The sequence below is a fragment of the Lipophrys pholis genome, assembly GCF_963383615.2.
Source record: "Lipophrys pholis genome assembly, chromosome: 6".
Lineage (NCBI taxonomy): Eukaryota > Metazoa > Chordata > Actinopteri > Blenniiformes > Blenniidae > Lipophrys > Lipophrys pholis.
In genome coordinates, this window is record NC_137629.1 from 30,288,149 (window position 1) to 30,307,776 (window position 19,628).

At 43.7% G+C, this 19,628-nt stretch overlaps 2 protein-coding genes across 3 annotated transcripts; one reads left to right on the top strand and one right to left on the bottom strand.

Annotated features, from left to right (window-relative positions):
• The first annotated feature begins 774 nt into the window (after positions 1-774).
• tmem255a (transmembrane protein 255A) lies at positions 775-13,513 on the top strand. 2 transcript variants are annotated; one of them, XM_080465450.1, is made up of 10 exons: positions 775-1,139; positions 4,882-5,024; positions 5,801-5,863; positions 7,277-7,366; positions 9,898-9,963; positions 10,106-10,194; positions 10,417-10,488; positions 10,817-10,979; positions 11,105-11,251; positions 11,723-13,513. In XM_080465450.1, the coding sequence occupies exons 1-10, from the start codon at positions 1,061-1,063 to the stop codon at positions 11,867-11,869; spliced, it is 1,059 nt and encodes a 352-aa protein (XP_080321576.1). In that variant the 5' UTR covers positions 775-1,060; the 3' UTR covers positions 11,870-13,513. The 2 variants fall into 2 exon arrangements, with proteins under 2 accessions (XP_080321576.1, XP_080321577.1); XM_080465451.1 differs by lacking the exon at positions 10,417-10,488 and having other exon boundaries at positions 11,723-12,552.
• Positions 13,449-18,069, bottom strand: zbtb33 (zinc finger and BTB domain containing 33). The gene is made up of 2 exons (XM_080465449.1): positions 17,934-18,069; positions 13,449-16,677 (listed from the first exon to the last, which is right to left on the bottom strand). Exon 2 carries the CDS (start codon positions 16,673-16,675, stop codon positions 14,804-14,806), a length of 1,872 nt encoding a protein of 623 aa, XP_080321575.1. The 5' UTR covers positions 16,676-16,677; positions 17,934-18,069; the 3' UTR covers positions 13,449-14,803.
• Positions 18,070-19,628: the final 1,559 nt, after the last annotated feature.

Consider the following 19,628-nt stretch of genomic DNA (forward strand, 5'->3'; position numbering starts at 1 on the left):
GAATGTTTCATTAAAATTTGCATTATATTGAGATTGTAATCATTTTCATCATCTGTGCGCCACAACTAAGAAACACTTCCAAGTGTAGCTTTAAAAGTTATTATAGCAATATTTTATCAGTCCAGCCACTCAAGGTGAAACTGGACTGAATGTGGCTTCTGAAGTTACATTTTATTCAGTATATATTATATACATGCGTATATATGTATATGTAATATACATCTTTATATTGGTTTAGTTATGTGATTTTAAATAAGTATATTTCTTTCATATCATATTTGATGTTTGGTTCGTTCAGTATTTATCACCGGGCACAATGTAGTATTTAGTCGTCCACAGTGAATTAGAACGCACAATATATTATATGCTAAGTACTGTGGTAAACTCCAAATAATAATTGATTTCAACTATGCACTTACACGTGGACAACTCGGCGCTCACTGAGATTATGTTGATCTTCTCCCAAAGCGGTAGTAGAGGCGTTACTCTTCATTTAGAGTATTGATTTATTTCCAAGTTAAGTCCACAGTGGAACCTTATCCTTCCTTTGCTGAGCTGGCATTCAGAGTTAACCACACTGTTAAGGTGGAGGTGCTTTAACTGTAACGTCAAGACAAAACCCGGTTAAAAGATAACCGAGTTTTGAGCAACCGGGCTTCGTTAAGGAGAGGTACCGGTGTGACGTTCACGTGCACACGGGAAAATCCAGCTTCGTTTCCCAGCTGTGTGCGAGTAACGGGATTACTCGGTTTCCAGCGGACTGGTGTGACATGCGCACGCGCGGCCGGCAGCAGCAGCAGCAGCAGCGACCGGAGGACCGGGAGAGGACCTGGAGAGGACGGACACCGAGGGGCGTCGCAGTGGCCGCGGGGGATGCGTTCGAGACGCGTTCGGGCTCCGGGACGGACGGAGGACTCAGAGAATGCCAGCGGGCCGTGAACACACCGCCCCAGTCGCCTCGCCACCGTCCGCCGTCAGATCCGCACCGCGCCGCAGGGAGTCGTGATTGTTGTTGTTATCACCCGCAACGAGGACCGGGGACCGGGGACCGCGCCGGGACATGCCTCCTCCTCTTCCTCCTCCTCCTCCTCCTCACAGCCTCCAATCCAGCGGACTCACGCTCTCCGAAACAAGCATGGGTAGGTGTGCGTGCGCGCGTGCGTGTGCGTGTGCAAGGTCAACGCGGCTGCAGCAGGTTTCATCAATTACAGTCACCCGCTCGGTTCAGCGATTTCCTAATGCGTGATTAAAAATAAATGAATAAAATAAATAAATAAAATAAATAAAAGAGCTTTATTCTCATTGTCCAGTGGCGCCGCGCGTCAGATCAGATCGCGCGAGACGCGTGTGACAGGTGGGATCAACAACCGTGTGATAGTGTGACAATAGCGGATGAACGCACGGAGCGTGTTTTCCTGGTCCAGGCCGCAGCGCGTCACTGCAGGTGCGGCGGAGTTGGATAACCAGGAGGTTTGGCTCCGGAGGCTCAGCGCTGCTCGCCCACCGACAAAAACACCATCGATACAAACGATCCGTTCCTGGAACGAGACATCCGTGAATTAATAGTATCATCATTATTATTATTATTATTATTTTAACAAAGACTTTGTTTTATATTGCTATGCTTGTTAAGGCAGCGTGGATGATTAACAAGTGGAAATATGGATTTGAAGTCAAGATAAGCACGCGCGCGCGCGCGCGTTGTGTGTGTGTGTGTGTGTGTGTGTGTGTGTGTGTGTGTGTGTGTGTGTGTGTGTGTGTGTGTGTGTGTGTGTGTGTGTGTGTGTGTGTGTGTGTGTGCTCCAACAGTAAATGGGTGGATGGTTTATTTACTCCTCAGTGATGATTGACTTTCAATTCTTTATTTTTGGGCTTATGGACGGTTTCTATTTTCTTTTTGGTGCTTTGGTGCAGAAGTACATGTGATGAAAATATATATATTTTTGAAACTTACAAAAATCAGTACAGTCAATTACAAATTACAAAAAGTCCATTTTAATTACTGTTTTCTTGTCAAAAGGTTTGTGAAATTTGTTTAAAAAAAAAATCAATGTTAAGTGATTATATGCTTTTCAACTGCGTGAGCAGCTTTACGTGGTTTATCACATTCACACACGGAGGCTGCGGCCATGCAAGGCGCTGTCAGTCCAATGGGAGCAATTTCTGGCTCAGTGTCTTGCTCAAGGACACTTCGGCACGTCGGCACGTGGGGGTGGGAATTGAACCTGCAACCTTGGTGACGACCGAGCCATGCCAGTGTTTTCTTCTCTTTCGGGCTGGTTTCATGGGCCTTATATGTGACCCTCCTCGTTCAGAACTTCTATATCAGGTTTTCAGAACTTTGCACAACGGGACGCTTTGAGAAACTGTTTGCGGAAAAATAGAACATAAAGTTTAATGAGCAGCTAAGATGGATTATTTCAACTTTTACATGATTCCAACCTAAAAAAGGGAATATGTTCAGGCTTCCTCGTCCATGATGATATAATAGATGTGTTCATGTTGTCAGATTAGGGGGAAAAAATAACACAAATTTCTCTAAGTTTATAAGTTTTAACTGATTTGAACATTTGAAACCTTGTGGGGCGTGTTAGAGAACATCAAGTTGTTTCACTTGAGCTTCATTGACTGACTATTCTAGTTTAAACACGTTGGATGAATATGGGAGCATCCACGGACCCTCTCCTATGGCTTTTTAATTATTTGGTCATTGTAATAATAGATTAACCATCATCCAGTTACAATAATATCATAAAATAATGTTTGTAAACACAGATTCATTCACGTTTTTTGTTGATTTTATTTGACCTTTATGATGATCAGACAATAACCAGATATTCTGATGCTGAATCTCAAACTTTACTTTACTTTTTTTTTAACCATTTTGAAGAAAAGAAACGGCTCATTTGATGCTGTTATGTCACAAAGACTGTAGGTTTGTTTCAGACGTTTTGTACCTTGTGAAAAATGCATGAGAAAAGTTTTTTTTTTTTTTTTTTTTAAGAGCTTTACACAACAATGGAGGATTGATTGACTAATGGACCGGCCACGTGCGAGGACGGAGCTTCTATGTCAGTGCTGTGGAGGGCCGAGGCTTTGCCGGCTGTCACGTTCAAGGAAAAGTCATATGTGAAGACTTTTTAGAACCAGACCTGGAAAACTTCCCATTACAGAGCGAGACTATGTGAGACTATACTAGTGTCTCTGTATGATTGGGAGAATGACTGCGTCCGCCTATATTTGGGGGAATCATTCTTTGTTAAAAAGATCCACATCCTTTCTTGGGGGCAGTTTGAGTTTGGGACGTTCCTGACAACCGATTTCTACTTTGAATTAATGACTTTAAATAATATTTAAAAAAACTACCTCTATCAGCTTGGTGTATTCAGGCTGAAGGTCATATATCCTGTGCTCTGACATTTCAAATCTTTGGAAATAACAATTTTCTTTGACATTCTACTGCAGCAAACCATTCGAGAAATTGAGTCTCTTTAATTGATTAACAATATAAACATCATCACGTTTTTTTTAGTGTTCAGTTGTCCGGTTGTGCAGCAGTGTGACAGTGTAATCCTTAATGTCATCGTCCTCCGTTTGTATGGTAACTTTTCACTCCTCGAAACATGATTTTGTGCAGTTAAATTGTACTGTATGAAACCTATATATAAGTGTTAATTTGCATTTTCAACAAAGCTTGTATTCTGGAATACAACTGTATTCAGTAACTTTGGTCTTGTCTTTGTAATAATGTTCAATCTAACAGTCTATCTCTCCTCCTGCACTCGTATTTTAGATGTTGCCCTGCTGAGTAAATTGAATAGATCGTCATAATAGTCACTGATTTTTGTCGAATCGGGTGTTTTTGAAGAGCTGCGGCTTCCCCGCGTCCAAACGTTTTGACATGGATCAATATAGAAAACCTCTTTGACGTAATTGTAGCAGTGGTGGATGGGATTCTTACATGTGCGTTGAGGTTTAAAACCCAACAGACACAAGTCAAGTCGAGTCCTTTATTCGTCACAAACAACAATTAATGTGCAGTGAAACGTTTTAGGTACCAAAACAACCTTTTTTCATGGGATGGAAGAATAGAAATAAAAAAATCAAGAACACACACAATGAAAATAGCACACGAAATAACACACTATGGGATATTAATAATAATGAATAAAAAAGAAAGAAAATGTAGGCACAAAAAAGATAAATAGAAATAGAAATATGAGTAGACCAGAGTCAAATATTGCAAATAAACAGTATATACAAGGCAATTTGCCGGATTTATTATTTAAATTTTTTTCTTTTCAGCAGGTGGACAGCCTGAGAGATGAAGCTCCTCCTCATCCTCTCTGTTTGTCTTCAGGGAGCGGTAACGCCACCCTGCTGGCGGCAGAGAGAACTGTCTGTGGGTGGGGTGGGTGGCCTTTAACCCGCGTCGTTTGTTGTAGATATCCTGCATAAATGGACGTGAGCGAATTAGACCTTCAGGTGTTTCACATGTATAGCGTGTGTCTTCACTTCACCTCCAGGCACTGTGGGTCTGTTTTCATCCTGAAGGACCTCAAAACGGGAGAACGACACAAGGAGAGGAATAGAATGACATGTTTCCCCTCAGGTACGAGGAGGACGTGACTCAAAAGCGGCCTGTGTTTTGATACCGACCCCCCCCCCCCCCCCCCCCGAGATCCCTGAACAGAACTGGGGTCCGTTTAAAGAGCGGGCGTAACTCCAGTCGCTCATCTCTGTAACGACTTCCCACGATGTCAGAGCCTGGACTGGTTTATAGTCACACACACACTCGAACCTCTCCTGGAATGTTTTTTTTTTTTTTTAAAGAATGGTCACCATGTGACTGAGTCGTAATGTTGTCTGTTGCGTTCGTAGGGTCCTTTAAGAGGAGGAAGAGGAAATCCATCATTGTGACGGTGATGCTGCTCATCGTGTCTGTGCTCATACTCATCTTTGGCCTGGCGGCGACGACCAGGACACAGAACATCACAGTGGGCGGCTACTACTCAGGACTCATAGTGAGTGCACACACACACACACCTGCATGTTCCCCGTGGCACACACACACACACACACACACACACACACACACACACACACACACACGCAGGACGCCTGTTGGCCGTCAGAGTTCATAATCAGCCAGAGTGTTTTCAGCCAGCTCTTCCCGCTCTCGGTTCCTGATGATCTTCATTACTGAAGGTCTCCGAGGGCCACGTTTTCCCCACATTCATTATTCAGCACTGCTGTCATTAGACGCTGAGTGAGGCAAAGTGTCTGAGTCCGTAAATTACTTTTTCTTTCGAGCCACTCGACTTTCAGCCCCTCCGCCTTACGTAAGGACTTAGATTTCTGAAAGTGGTTCACCGTTTAACTCATTAAAACACAATATAAGGAGCTGAAACTTTGAAAACGAAGACTTTTCATAGAGGCCTGAGGAATGATTATACCGTTTTTGTTGACAGGTATTTTTTATTCAGTCTAATAATGACGTTCAACTCAAAAGTGAAAAAAAAAAAAAAGAAATACAGAACTAAATTAAATTATAAAAGCAAACTACTAGTGACCATGTTTGATTACAGCAGGAAAACAAACACTAATAATAGACTATTGGAGGTGTAAAAGTATGATAATGTTATAAGCCACTTTGTTGTAAGGACTGAAGGGAATTGCTGAAATGACGCATGTTGACGTCGCAGATATTGCCTATATTTGAACAACTGCTTCACGATGCGACGCTGTGCTACAGCCAAGTCACATCAACGCAATAACAGTCATTTTTCTCTCCTTCCAGCTGGGCTTCGGCTCTTTTCTGGGAATCATTGGTGCTCATTTGATAGAGAACAAGAGGCAGATGGTAAGAGGACTCGTGACATCTCTGTGCATTGAGATCGTCTCTGCCGTCACACAGCGCCGTCGTTAAACTACTCCACCCGACTCCGCCGCCGCTCAGCTGCGTCTTTAACAGCGACAATGTGTGGCGGCGCTCTCGGCCTCGGGAGGCTCATGTTGAGCAAACTCTCCCGGACTCGAGTGGGGATGCAGCCAGAAATAGAACTGGGGTGTAAGTGGAGGAGGACAGATGTCTGCATGGGAATGTGAAGGAAGGAAACTGCAGAGGAGCGGAGCAGGTGGTGGTGGTGGTGGTGGTGGGGAGGGGTGGGGGTCTGTCTGAGCTGGCATGAAGAATGACCCTGTGGCGTGACGCCGTTTCCCCGTAACGCAGGCAGGGATTGGCTGCCTGGGGGGGGTTCCAGCTGACCGGGCGCGAGACGCCACGCTCCCGTTTCTCCACAGAAAGTCTCATTACAGGGAGAATGTGCCGACGCTGGTCTGCAGCCTGACTGCTGACAGTTCCGCCGCCCATAAAACTATCATTACACACAAATATTACACACATACACTAAACACATCCTTCACATTTTCCAAATGCCGGACTTTCCAACGTACTGTGCCAACTGCCGCTGACATAATCAGTTATAAGTTGATTAAACTTTTCACTCATAGTGTCTGAGGACGCGTCTCAATTATAGTGTTTTGTCTCAATAATAATGTAAAACATATTCTTTAACAGAAGGTTTGTAGTGTTTCTTTATGGACTGATGACCTGTCCAGGGTGTAACCTACCTTTAACAGAACCCCTCCCCCCCCACAACCCTGAATAAATATAGAGGGTGGAGAATGAATTTTTTTCACTGTGAACTGATTTGATCGATATTATAAACATTATATATTATATTTATCTAAGACAGGAGACGACAGCAGTAACGTGTGCTTTGATCGCTTTAGTTCTGATTTTTGTCTCTTACTTTCGTACGTTTAAAAGATTCCAGCTCCTCCTTGATTTTCATCCACTTGAATGTTGGATCATTGCAGCTGCATTCAGAATCTGCTGTGTGTGTGTGAGCTGGACTGGCTCCGCCCACACATGCCCATCTTGGGAAGACGAGGAAGTACTTCCTCTCATGCCTAATTGTGTAATTGTAGGAGGGTCACAGGGAGGGACTACCTCGACTGAGATCTGGCTAAACTGATTGAGGCCGTTTGTGGACTGGATGAGGTTTGGGCCGTGGGAGCGGTGAGATTCATGAGGAAGCAGCCATGAGATCCTTTCAGATAACAGAGAAACACGTGAACTCGTCGGAGTCTCGTCACCTCTGATGAGCTCACGCACTCACCAGAGCAGCATGACTGGGTTCCAATCGGGTGACGTCTCAACTGAAGCCCGACGCAAAAAAAAACGTGAAGCTGATGTTTTCTCCCCCCGCAGCTCGTGGCATCCATCGTCTTCATCAGCTTCGGAGTGGTGGCCGCCTTCTGCTGCGCCATAGTCGACGGAGTTTTTGCAGCGAGGCACATCGTGAGTATCCCCCAAAAGCCTCCGCTTATTTAACCAAACCAATAAATTATGAATATGGATATGGATAACAGTGCTGTGCAATGGCTCATGGCAAAACTTATTAATCAATGTCAGTCCCATTGAGGACGTATAATAAAACGTAAGTCTTTCTGGAAAGACGGCGCTCGCCATGTGGAAGGCCCGGAGAGAGCGGGCTGCCGCACCCTGTTCCAGAGAAACTATATAGTTTGTGGTAGAGGGAAACTAGTCTCTAAGAAGCAAAGTACTTTAAACAATAAACAACCACTAATGCACTCTTGAAACAATTATGCTGAAATAATGTATGGGCTGAGTAAAAAAAATAAAGAAAAAAGAGATCATCATTACACACCCAGTGGTGTGAGTGAAATGTAAAATGGAAATTTCCCCCTCAGTGTTTTGGACACTGAGTGATAAAACTGTTGAATGGATGAAAGTGCAGAGCATCAACGCGATGCAGTTTTATCTGTTGCATTCATGTCAGGATTTTAAGTGTGTTATCACACCCCCTGCTTGGTGTCCCCCTCCGGGGACGTTAACTTTAGATAACAGAATCAAATGCACGTTGGCCATCGTCATAATTTATAAAGCTGATCGGATGTCGTCACGTGTAAATTGGTTGATTTGCATCTGGAGGTTTTTAAAAAAAAGTGTTTTTTATATACTATCTTGACGCTCTGACTAGTTTCTGGAAGAGCACACAAACAGGATTAAGCTCAGTTACTGAGTAAGACGAGACTGTGGAACATACAAGAGGATATCAAGACGGGCCGTTTCAAACATCATCGTTTGAAAAAGTGACCTGCCAGCGAGGGTTTTGAAATATAACATAGAAGTGAAACATGAACCCAAAACGGCCTCGTTGCTCTGCTTATTGTTTTTCACAATAAAGATAAAAATAGAAGAAGCTTTATTGACTCCAATGCGTCCTCATGCATCAAGACAATCTAGCAGACAGTATGAGTTCAGAAGGAGACATGCTCATCAATATTAGGATTATTTTTGTCATAAACAGTCGAACAGAACAAAGGAGAAGCTTTATAATATTTAAATTCTTACTGAAGTGCGGCACCTCCAGTCAACGTTTTTCCATCAAATAAAGGAACTATGATACTAATTACTGTTTTATATAGATGTACTTTTTTTGTAATTCGCTTTTTATTGCTTTTTTGAACATTAGCAACAGTAGAAAATATATAAATAATAAAAGAGAAAAAAATGAAATATATTAAAATAACAATGCCAGCCATTAAATTAAAAGTAAAAAAAAGAAAAAAAGAAAGAAAATTTAATCCGTACAAATATTCACAGGATAAGCATTGGTGGTGTATATAGATGTATTTTAAGTTTGTTTGTTTTTTTTATTTACAATAGTTCAAGATTTATTTAATTTACAAGAAGACGTGACCTTCCTCCTCCTACCACTAGAGGGAGCTCATGTAACACTCAGTTTGAGAATCAGTGAAGTGGAGTTCAATGCCTGTATTGAATTTATTAGGTTCATTTTCAGATGTGAATTTACTGTAGGTGTAAATTAAATTCATGAAATATGTTTTAGTGTAAAACCACCATTGGCACAATGACGACAGTATTAGACTGGAAACTTAACAGATATTTCAACTCACTCGCCTGTTAAGAGTTCAGCCTTGTATTTCCTCTGGAGCTAAACAGTAGATTAGTAATGTTAATGTTAATTCTTTTGGAAACAGTGATTAGTTGCAGCATTTTATGGGGAAAAAAAGACATGAAATCTGCATGAAATGGCACAAAACTGAAGGGTTTGTTAGAGCCTGATATGTAACTACGAGCCGGATTGTTATAAAATATAATGTAATAAAACCTGATATGTAATAACGAGTTAATAATGGAACAAGAGCCCAAAACTTTAAAACTGTTAATATTGTAATAATTAGTGGAATAATTTCATTGCATCATAGTGAGTCAATGATTTAAAGAAAGAATGAGTTCTAAAACTTTGGACTATTTATTTAGATGTATGTCTATATACAGTTTATGTTATATATTTATGTATGATTGCTGTTGCCCAAGTCATTTATAGTCTTCTGTTCTCAATATTCTGTAATCTATTTCTCCTAAGCATTCAACATATTAAGATCACATTTAAATTCTTGTTAAATCTTTCTACATTATTGACCAGTTCTTACATTTTCAGGTTTTATTATTTATATGTTATAACAATTTCGTCGTTGTTACATATCGAGCTCTAACAGGGCGATATTGAACGATCTAAAATTAAAGTAACAAATGAATTAAAATGTGCATCATTGGTTCTAAGGCTGTAAAATGTACTTATTCTTAACTTCTTAGTTAAATATGGTCATCTTAATGCCGTGACGTAAAGTTTCACATGCACTCGGTTCACGGCCCCAAACCCCACAGATGAAGCGTGAACCCAGTGAGAGGCAGCGCTGTCATCCTCATCATCGGTGGCTATTTGAGTTTTGCTCACAGATATTTCCACGTCAACGAGGCTCTCTCTCTCTCTCCTGCAGGACCTCAGGCCGCTGTACGCCGGCCGCTGTGACTATCACTCCAGCGAGACGTCGTCCGAGCGTGACGTAAGAAAACCCGTTCCACTCAGCTTTTCACCCGTGCGACAGTTTCATAGCAGATTCCTGCCGGCGCGCCTGCCCCGTGCACGGCGCCGTGAGGAATCTGGAGCTCAGAGAGACGCGACATGTCACCTTTTCTGACCTCCAGGTGCCCTGCCAGACGTCGTCGCGCACGTCCTGCAACCTGCGCGTGAAGAGCAACACCTGCTACTGCTGCGAACTCTACAACTGCGGGAAGTGAGTTTTGCACACGGCCGAGCACGGTGCGCACACACGCACACGCACACGCACACACACACACACACACGCACGCACACGCACACACACACACACACACACACACACACACACACACACACACACAGAAACACGCTTTCGGGGGTATTTTGTGGGAGACTTTCAGCCTTGAATTGTATTAGAACAAGAATCTTTTTGTGTTCTTTTTAACCTTTGTTTCAGAGAACATCCTCTTATGGGACTTCAGAATAAAGATGTTTTGAAAAAGTTTAGGAAATCATCCATGATTTGGAAGTAGGTCCCATCTTTTATAGACCAATAATGGCCTTTATTGATCAACTCATACCCCCCCTCCCCACCCCCACCCCCATCATAGAAATGTGTTTTGCAGCACCATTTCCTCTGCATGTTTATTCACTCAAACCCTCGATCATATTGAGTCTTCTCAGCTCTTTAGCATCTGTAACAGTGCAAAAAAACAACAGTCACGGCTTGTTTACCGCCTGAGACATCAGTTAAAAATAAACTATTGTCAGTGACTTTTGAGGCCTGACCGCAGATTGTCGTCCCCCCCCCCCGTCCCCCCGTCCCCCCGCCCTCTTTGTCCCACCAACTGGCCCAGCCGTGTGGAGGTGATCGGAGGCTACCATGAGTACACGGATGTGAAGAGCTGCCAGGACGTGGTGCACCTCTACCACCTGCTGTGGTCTGCCACCATCCTCAACATCGTGGCTCTCTTCCTGGGCATCATCACCGCTGCAGTGCTGGGGGGCTTCAAAGACATGGTGCGTCAAGTGAACGACGAAAAGTTCGGCAAAGTCTTTATCACGGCGACGCAGTAGCCGGTGGAAGTGACTCCCCGGGTGTCGATTGATCCCAAAATAAATCTTGTGCTTTGCTTCTTCGCCAGACGCCGTCTGCTGCCTTGGAGAGCAGCTCTGAACCGGAGGCCATCACAGCTCCGGTCCAAGCGGAGCGTCCTCCGCCCGCCACTTCGGCCAACTCCTATCGCAACGCCGCCCCCTGCCTGCCGCCGTACACCGCCTACGACCTGCAGGTACGCGCTGCGACGTTCAGCACAATTTATCCCCGTGGAGCAAATGTTACTCAAACGTGACGACAGTTGAAGTCGTGTTACGTCAGAAAAGGCACAAAAATTTCACAATTAAGTGGAAAAATGTACGCCAACTTTTAAAAATAACTCAAAATGTCTTCTTGTTTATGCAAGTTTTAAAATTTGTGGTATGATATCAGGGTTTAACAAACCTAAATTAATAAAGAAAACGATCATGAGAAATCCTTAATTTGTGATATACTTTCCGATAATACAACCACGTCGTATGAAGAATTCACAATATTTTCACCCAAAACAGACAGAAATGCACAAAGTTGAGTTTGGTTGTTTTGGCCTTTCTGTTCAGCCTGAGTGTGTATTTGTAATTTTTTTTTAATTTAAAGACCATATGACTACGCCTTCGATCGTGATTGAAACCAGCTGCCGTTAAAATGAATGCTCTCCCGTTTGCAGCCGGGCTCCTACTTGTTCCCCGACTCCTCGGGCCTTTCGGACGACTCCCAGTCGGGCGCCAGTCATCTGTGGCCCACCATGATCCCTCCACGCTACTCCCCTCCCCACAACCACCCCGACGAGAAGCCGCCGCCGTACAGCCCATGAAAGAAGGAGCCTCCTGGAAGGTTGTCGGGACGCTGAGCGGGCAATTTGGTAGTTTTTTTTTTTTTTTTCTTCTCCTCACTGTGATATAGAAAAGAAGGCGGACGAGGACAGCGATGGCCGCCAGAGCATGCCAACACCGCCCGCACTCTGCGTGCGGGTGCACACACACAACGAAGAGGGAGACGACCTGCTCACAGCCAGGACTGTTTACACATCTATCTGCCTTAATGCGAACGGACCTCTGCTGGACTCTAACCTGGACACACACACACTCACACACACACAAAGAAAACTCTCTTGCAACTTGAGCTTTACGTTTACCTTTTGCAAAAATGCTCAACACGAAAACGTCATCCTCACCTGGACTGATATGTGAGGTTAACGCTAAACCAAAAGCTTCGGTGTCTTCACTTCACCTCGACGTGAAACTGGTAGAATACATCAAAAGTGTAGAGTCGTAGGCCCGAGCACTCCGTTTCTGTAGCAGTTAATAGTGCCTGTGTACATTATTAAAGGCAGGTATGACATGACGTCTGTACAGCAGTATGATATCCAGTATAGCAGTTAGGCCTGAGGTATTCAAACATGAGGAGATATATCTACTCTTCACGCCGTGTGGTGAACGTTCCAGAGCAGGGGCCCGTTTACACAACAATGTTTCACATGACAACACCTAATCCGTTAAAAAAAAAAAAAAAAAAGTAGTGTTTAGCAGCGGACGCTGTAGTTACTATGCCGGGCCAGGGGAGGGCGCTGTTTCTTGATTTTGTAATGAAATCATAGACGTGTGCAGAGAACAACACGCTATACACGTGAGGAAAATGGAGAGCACCGACATCCGTACGGACTGATGACGCATCGGATGCTATCAAGGGAGAGTCTCAACTATAAAACAACTGATATGGACGACAAAACTACAATATGGACAAACTACGGGTCCGCCATGTTTGTTTAAAACTGGATGAGCAGAAGGAAGGGGAGAGATATGCGCATGCGCAAGAGGGAATAGCGACCGTGAAAAGAATCTTTCCACCTTGGGGAGCCGGGATGAAAACTGGGCGGATACCGTGGCTCCACACACTGGTGTCGTGTAAACGGACCCCCCTAAAAGTGGAGAAAGTTTTGCGGATACACTCGTTGTCGTGTAAACGGGGCCCAAGAAACAAGCTATTCCCACCATGCCGCAGGTGTCGAGGCCAAACAATTGTATTTCCCACTTCCGAGCTTTGAAACAGGTAAGCGCATACACAAACGTCTCTCTCTCTTTTATTTGTAAGTAGTGGTAATATCACATCGAGGAGCTGAACGTGTCGTCACGAGGTAACATTAGTGTGAACAGTGCTGGATTCACTGGTCGGAGGTGGCAGGTGGTTCAAAAAGAATAGATAAATGAGAAAAAACTGCGGGGGATTCGTAAACCTGCTCAAACAATCTTCACTGCTTTTTATTATTTCTTTTTTGTTGTCTTGCCATTAAAGGTTGTTTTGTGTAATTCACACTGTTTTCATCAGTCTTCTATAAATCCTGGTGAGCAGGTTCTGGTCAGGAGACGACGCTGCAAAATGAGTAAACAGAAGTTAATGTGCCGATGACGGTGAATTTATTTAGCATCCGATCACGGAGCAAAAATAAACACGTGACAGTAAACAACACTCTGCTGTTAATCTGTTTATTGACCAAACAAACCCTGAATGGTTTCATTTCATGACATGACACGGAATAGAGTCCCATGTTAGCACTACTTTCACTTGTACTGACTGACCGCTAACACGAATGGAAACACAAAGTAGAAAAGAAAAGAAAAGAAAAACATTACAGCAAAAAAAAAAAAAAAAAAGAAGAAATAAAAAGTGCCATTTGTTGGGCGGCAATGATTCTCAACCTCAAGGCGATTATCATCACTTCTGTTCTGCATGACAAAGCAAATGTCACACAACCGGGAAGGTTTTCAGATACAAATAACCAACATTAAAATGTCTCAGAAAATTTAAAAGAAAAAAAAAATGAAATGCACCGGGTTGTTCAAACAAAACCGAACCAGTCTGTCTAATTAAATAATTAAAACATACATTGTCCCCAAGACCTGACACACTGAAAAAATAAATTTCAGTTCATATTTATACATCATTTCATACATAAGTGGATTTAATGGGAATTTAAAGTTCACCTGACACTTCTCACCGTCAGTAAGTTTGAAAACCTGCAGGCAATCACAGTGGGGGGGGGGGACGTGACATTTAAAATCTTTTAAGACCGCTGCTGCAATCTTCACTTAAATACTATTGGAAACACTGGAAACGAGACGCGGCTCTTTATACTGCAGATACATGCCTCTACGGCTTCCTTACATCACCGGGGCATTCATTGATTCATTCATATCAACTGTTGTGATTTCAGCTTCCACGTCTGCTTTTATAAAAGCGGACAAACTCGAGTAAAAGGTACGGTCACATTACACTTCCATCCGCTCGCTTCCTGGGGCTTCAATCAAAAGCGGAGCGCCGGCGGCTTCAGCGTCGGGTTTCCTGTTGTAGAGGCCACGTTCAGCGCGGAGCCTCTTTGAGTACAACGCTGCAGGGTTTTACTGTGACCAGACATAAACGATCATACAGACATTTAAAACCCTGTAAATGGCGATGGTTGGAAAAACAAAACAAAAAAAAAACCCTCCAGTAAACAAATGAAGCTGAAGGGAATTAATCAAATTAGTAACGTGAACTGATGAAAATGACCCCAGACAAACCGTCAGTCGATGCGTTCGTCCAAAGCTACTTGGACTAGAGTATTGTTCACTACCGCGGAAAGACTTAATGCGACCGTACCTTGAACCGACACCTTCAAGAGTTACACATCCTCTGATCTGACATGAAAACCGGGAACAGAAACGGGGGGGCGGGGCACGTGAAAGGCACAAGGCGGAGCGGCGGCTTCCGCTCAGTACGTCTCTGGTATATCAAAATCAAACTCCACCCTCTGCTGCGGGTGGCTCATGCCGGACTCCAGCCGAGCGCCGGCGTCCGGCGGCATGAGGGCGCCGGGCTCGACGAAGGCGTCGTCCCAGCTCAGCATCCTGCTCTGGGCGGACGAGTTGACGGCGTCGCTCATCGACGGGATGTGATGCAGGCTGCCGTCCTCCGATATGACGGGCAGGCCCAGCCCGTCTGTAGTCCACGAGTAAGACTTCATCTGCAGCGTTTTGCAGGGCAGCAGGCGGTACAGGTTGTTGTCCTTGTCGTCCTTCGCCTTCCTGCCGCTGGGGTCCTGATTGTGCGCTTGCTTGCAGTGGGTGGAGAGCAGCTGGTAGTTCAGGAACGTGTCGTTGCACAACAGGCACTGGTACCGCCGCTCCCCCGTGTGGCTGATCTCGTGCTTAGTTCTGTACTCGGCGAGGGCGAACACCTTATTGCAGTAGCGACACGGGTACTTTTTCTCCCAGGAGTGCGTGTTGAAGTGGCGGCGGAGGCTTGTCAGGCACACGTAGGGCCGCTTGCAGACGATGCACACGTAGAACGTCTTCCCGTCCATGATGAGCTCGTAGTGATCCTCCAGCTCCGTCTTGGTCTTCTTCTTGTTTGGTCCGCCCTTCACGGGCACGGCGTCTTTCTCAAAGGGCTTCAGGGGCGTGGCCATCATTGATCTCTTCCCTTTATTGAGTTTTGAACCCCCTTCGCCGGGATCGTCCTTCACTGGGACGATGTCGTATGTGTCTTCTCCGATGTTGGCGTACACCTTGCACCCCGATGAAATGGAATCGATTTCTGTGGCCGTGTCGAGCGTCACCGTCTTTTTCGCCATCACGGCCAGTTTGGGAATGTTACTCGGAGCGGAAGGACTTGCACGCACGTCGGTGAGTCTTATTTTGAAATCCCCCTCTTGAGACGACGCGGATATCTGCTTCTTATGGACTCCCATTATGTCGCTGCTCTCGCAGGACTGAGAGGCACTCGACGGCTCCGGGGTGAAGTCCCCGGGTCGGGCCGGCGTGGCAGGGGCACTTCCTGAGGAGACTCGCACTGGGGAGGAAGTGACGTTGGAGCTGCTGTCTGGGCTGCGAAGCGGACTGCTGCCCACCAAGTTCGGGTTGGTGCAGCCGACGCCGGGAACCTTTGCAGAGTCTGAACTGGACGACGTTGCGTTTTTCGCATCCGGTTTGACAGCGTCGCTGTTCGAGTCGGCACTCTGCTTCGGTGGGACCGCTTCCGAATCCACGTCCAAGTTGATGATCGCATCGGGCTTCTGACTGGCGGCTCTGGTCTGAGGGTCCGACTGCGAGACGAACATCACGTCGTTGTCCGAGTCCTCGCCGTCGTCGTCCGTCTTGTTGGTCTGGTTGAACTCCTCCGCAGATATCGAGAAGCTCTCGGTGATGATGGGCATCGACTCCGTGGCGTCGTCGCTTTTGTTCTCCGTCTCCTTGGACAGACCCGGCAGACCCTTCACTTGTGTCAACGGCGTGCCCAGGTTCGCGATGAACTTGACTCCCAGAATCTGCCCGGCGTTTATGAGCTCCTCCAGCATGTCTGAGCGGACCCGGTAGAGCTTCGAGCTGTATATGTAGTTGAGGATCTGCTCGAAGATTTCCGGCTTGATGAAGTTCATCTCGATCACTTGTCCGGCCACGCTAAACAGCTGGTGGAAGTACGTGCTGGAGGCAGAGAGGATGGTCTTGTGGGCTCGGAATTTTTTGTCCTGTATGATGATGGTGACGTCGCAAAACAATCCATGACTCCGCTGATCGTTCATGGACTTCAGCACGGTGCCTGCGTACTGCGTGTCAGTCGCAGATATCAGCTTTAGATTTGGCATGTCTGCGAAGAGAGAGGAAGAAAAAAAATAAACATGCCTCTAAATACACAGGGGGAAAAAAAACTACATTAAAATAGCACTTGACAGGACACAGATGTATAAAATCAAAGAGTTGGCTTCAACTTGCGTCATTTTAACTTTCAAACAGTTTCAAGCCACTACAGGAAAGAAAACCTGACGCTGTCAGGACACTTATTATTTCATATTTGTTACTTTATAGGTTATTTTTTTTACTTACTAGTGTTACGTACTCATGGCAAAAGAAAACATCTCACAAACGAGGTTTCAAGAAACACAGGTTAACATTTCACTTTGACTTAAAAAATGTATAAATAAACTATAACTAACAAGAATAACTAATCTAGTCACTAGTAGTGAAAGGCAACAGCGGCTGAGATCCTGAATACAGTTTATCTAACAGCAAAACCTGAAAAACATGTCAAATGTTGGTACTGCCAACAACAAGGCAGGGATTTCTTTTAACCTCCGAAGACCCAATCTGACTTTGTATGGTGGTCCAGACAACCCAAAATAATGTCCACATATGAGGACGCCAGGTCCTGCAAGGTTAAAGTATTCATATAATTAATTGTTAAATCTTTTTTTTTAATCATGTTTCGACCAAATAATTTGTTTACATTTACAATTACACAGGCATATGGGAAATAATACTACTACTTAAATAAAGAACGTCTGTGATAAATAATGAAGGACCATTGAAAAGCAATTAAGACACACTTCTGTCATTCATAACACACTTTCCACCTCTGGGTATAAATATTCATATTGAATGAATTAAAACAGCACCAGTGGGACGTTTTGGATCCATATCTTGGAAGTTAGTAAGGTTCTAGAGACCTGTGATGCTCAGGGCAGAGACAGCATCCAAAGCAATATAAACAATTGTTGGTCAACACAAACAAAAACGTTTCCTCAGAAAACACGCTCGCTTTTCGATTCTGTCAGGTTTATCAACCAGATTAACTTTCAGACCACTGTGACATCAATCGAGACACGACGGACATTAATCGAGCTTCAACTGGACGTTAATAAGATCGAAGCGAACGTGTTATTGTTGTGTAATAAAGTGTAAACACTGCCGTTAGCATGCTAACAAAGGTAGCTGGGCCTCGTTAATGAATGCGGCGTCGCGGCCTGTTGATTAGCATCTCGTTAGCTCCACAATGCTCACAGACCACTGTTTTAAAAAGAATAAAAACCCTCCGATTTCATGGACATAGAAGATCGCGTCTTTTACCTGCAGCCGTGATGGTGTTCGCCCGGACTGCACAGGACCTCAGCCACCTGCCGTTTTATTGAACTTATGTGGCTTCAAACAAAAGCTAAGTGCTGCGGACAGCCTCAGCACTTCCGCCCGGACCCTGCGCAAAGGCGCCACCAGGGGGCGGGCTCGAGCGATACAACTGAAAATATGTTTCTTTTTTTTTCTTCTTTTTTTTAATTGAACAAGAACATTTACAAACTCTAGTGGTGGTAGCATGCAATGATCCATCAGAAATATAACAAACAATACCAACAAAAAAACAAACAGAAACATAGTGAGGTTATAAGCAGTCAAAAGGGCGTGAATAAACCAATACAGGTTAACAATCACAAACATATCAATCCGTGGTTTTCACATTGAAATCAAATCAAAAGAGAGACAAATCTTTGTTTATATTTTTTTCTTTTTCTTTTTTGAAACAGCGCTTGGCATCTTTTTAGTACATGAAAAATAGACAATAAACTCATTTTTAAAGCAAATAAAGGAGGGCTTCCGATTCCTCCATTTACTACAATGTAAATGATATTTTCCTAATAAAAAGGTACATTGATAATGTTGATAATACTGGGTCTGGATGTTTTTCTGTAATATAAAATACGAGAGAGGTCTAAATTGTTAACATCATTGATTTTGAGAGAAATCCAATGTTTATTATCATCCCCAAATCTCTTTGATAGAGGACAGAAGAACAATAAAGTCAGTTGATTAATCAAAAAATGGAGTTCAACTCACTTCACTTCACTTCAGCAGAAGTCTTAAAGTACTTATAGTTAAAAAGTTATTTCCTAGATTGCTTGTGTTCTTAATGTCAATTTCTGTTCTTTCTGTAAATACCAGGGGTATCAGAAACCAGTTAAAGAAAATCTATATTTTTTTATTTTGTCAAAACAAAGGCACAGATTTTTATTTTGTTCAAGAAAGACATGCTTCAGAAGCAGATGAATCATTTCGGAGGAGGCAATGGGGGAAGAAATGTGTGGTTTTCCTATGCAAGTAATAGATCAGCAGGGGGCGCTATATTACAGGGAACATTTATGGGTCGTAACATTAAACGCCGCTCAGACACAAAAGGTAGGTGAATAATCCTTGTGGATAAAATATAATTCTATTTCAAACAATAGAACTTACAATGAATCAAGTGTTTCCTACAACAAAAGTAACATGGGGTGGTGATTTTAATACAGTAATGGATGAAAACATAGATAGAAGGCCCCCAAAGGACAGAGTAATGAAATAATTAGGGAACGTTTGTAGTAGAATGGACCTCGTTGATATATGGAGACTCAGAAATCCAAATAAAAAACGATATCCCAGGTGCAATAAGGACGGATCTCAATGATCACGTTTAGACTGTTGGTTCATCTTATTAGACATTGAAGATATGATGCAATCTGTGGTGGTAGAGTCTGTAGTTTCTAACACTATTACATGATAAACAGTTTAGAATTGAAATTCATACTATTATTGAAAAACATTGGACGCAAGCGATTTTGGAAAGTTTTGTGAAATAATGAAATTTGAAGTTTAGAAATTTAGATGGGAAAAAGATTACTGAAGCAAATACAGAAAAATAATCTCAGATAATCACAAACATAACCAAATTAGGAGGAACTGAGAGAACTGACAAGAGAAAAGTGCACCAAATCCTGAAACTTTGAGTTATCCTCC

Excerpts from the sequence above, each read along its gene's own strand:
- tmem255a (XM_080465450.1), top strand. The coding sequence starts at position 1,061 with ATGCCTCCTCCTCTTCCTCCTCCTCCTCCTCCTCACAGCCTCCAATCC. Across the intron at positions 5,864-7,276 it reads TAGAGAACAAGAGGCAGATG|CTCGTGGCATCCATCGTCTT; the intron begins GTAAGAGGACTC and ends CTCCCCCCGCAG. Across the intron at positions 10,489-10,816 it reads AAATCATCCATGATTTGGAA|CCGTGTGGAGGTGATCGGAG; the intron begins GTAGGTCCCATC and ends CAACTGGCCCAG.
- zbtb33 (XM_080465449.1), bottom strand. The coding sequence starts at position 16,675 with ATGCCAAATCTAAAGCTGATATCTGCGACTGACACGCAGTACGCAGGC.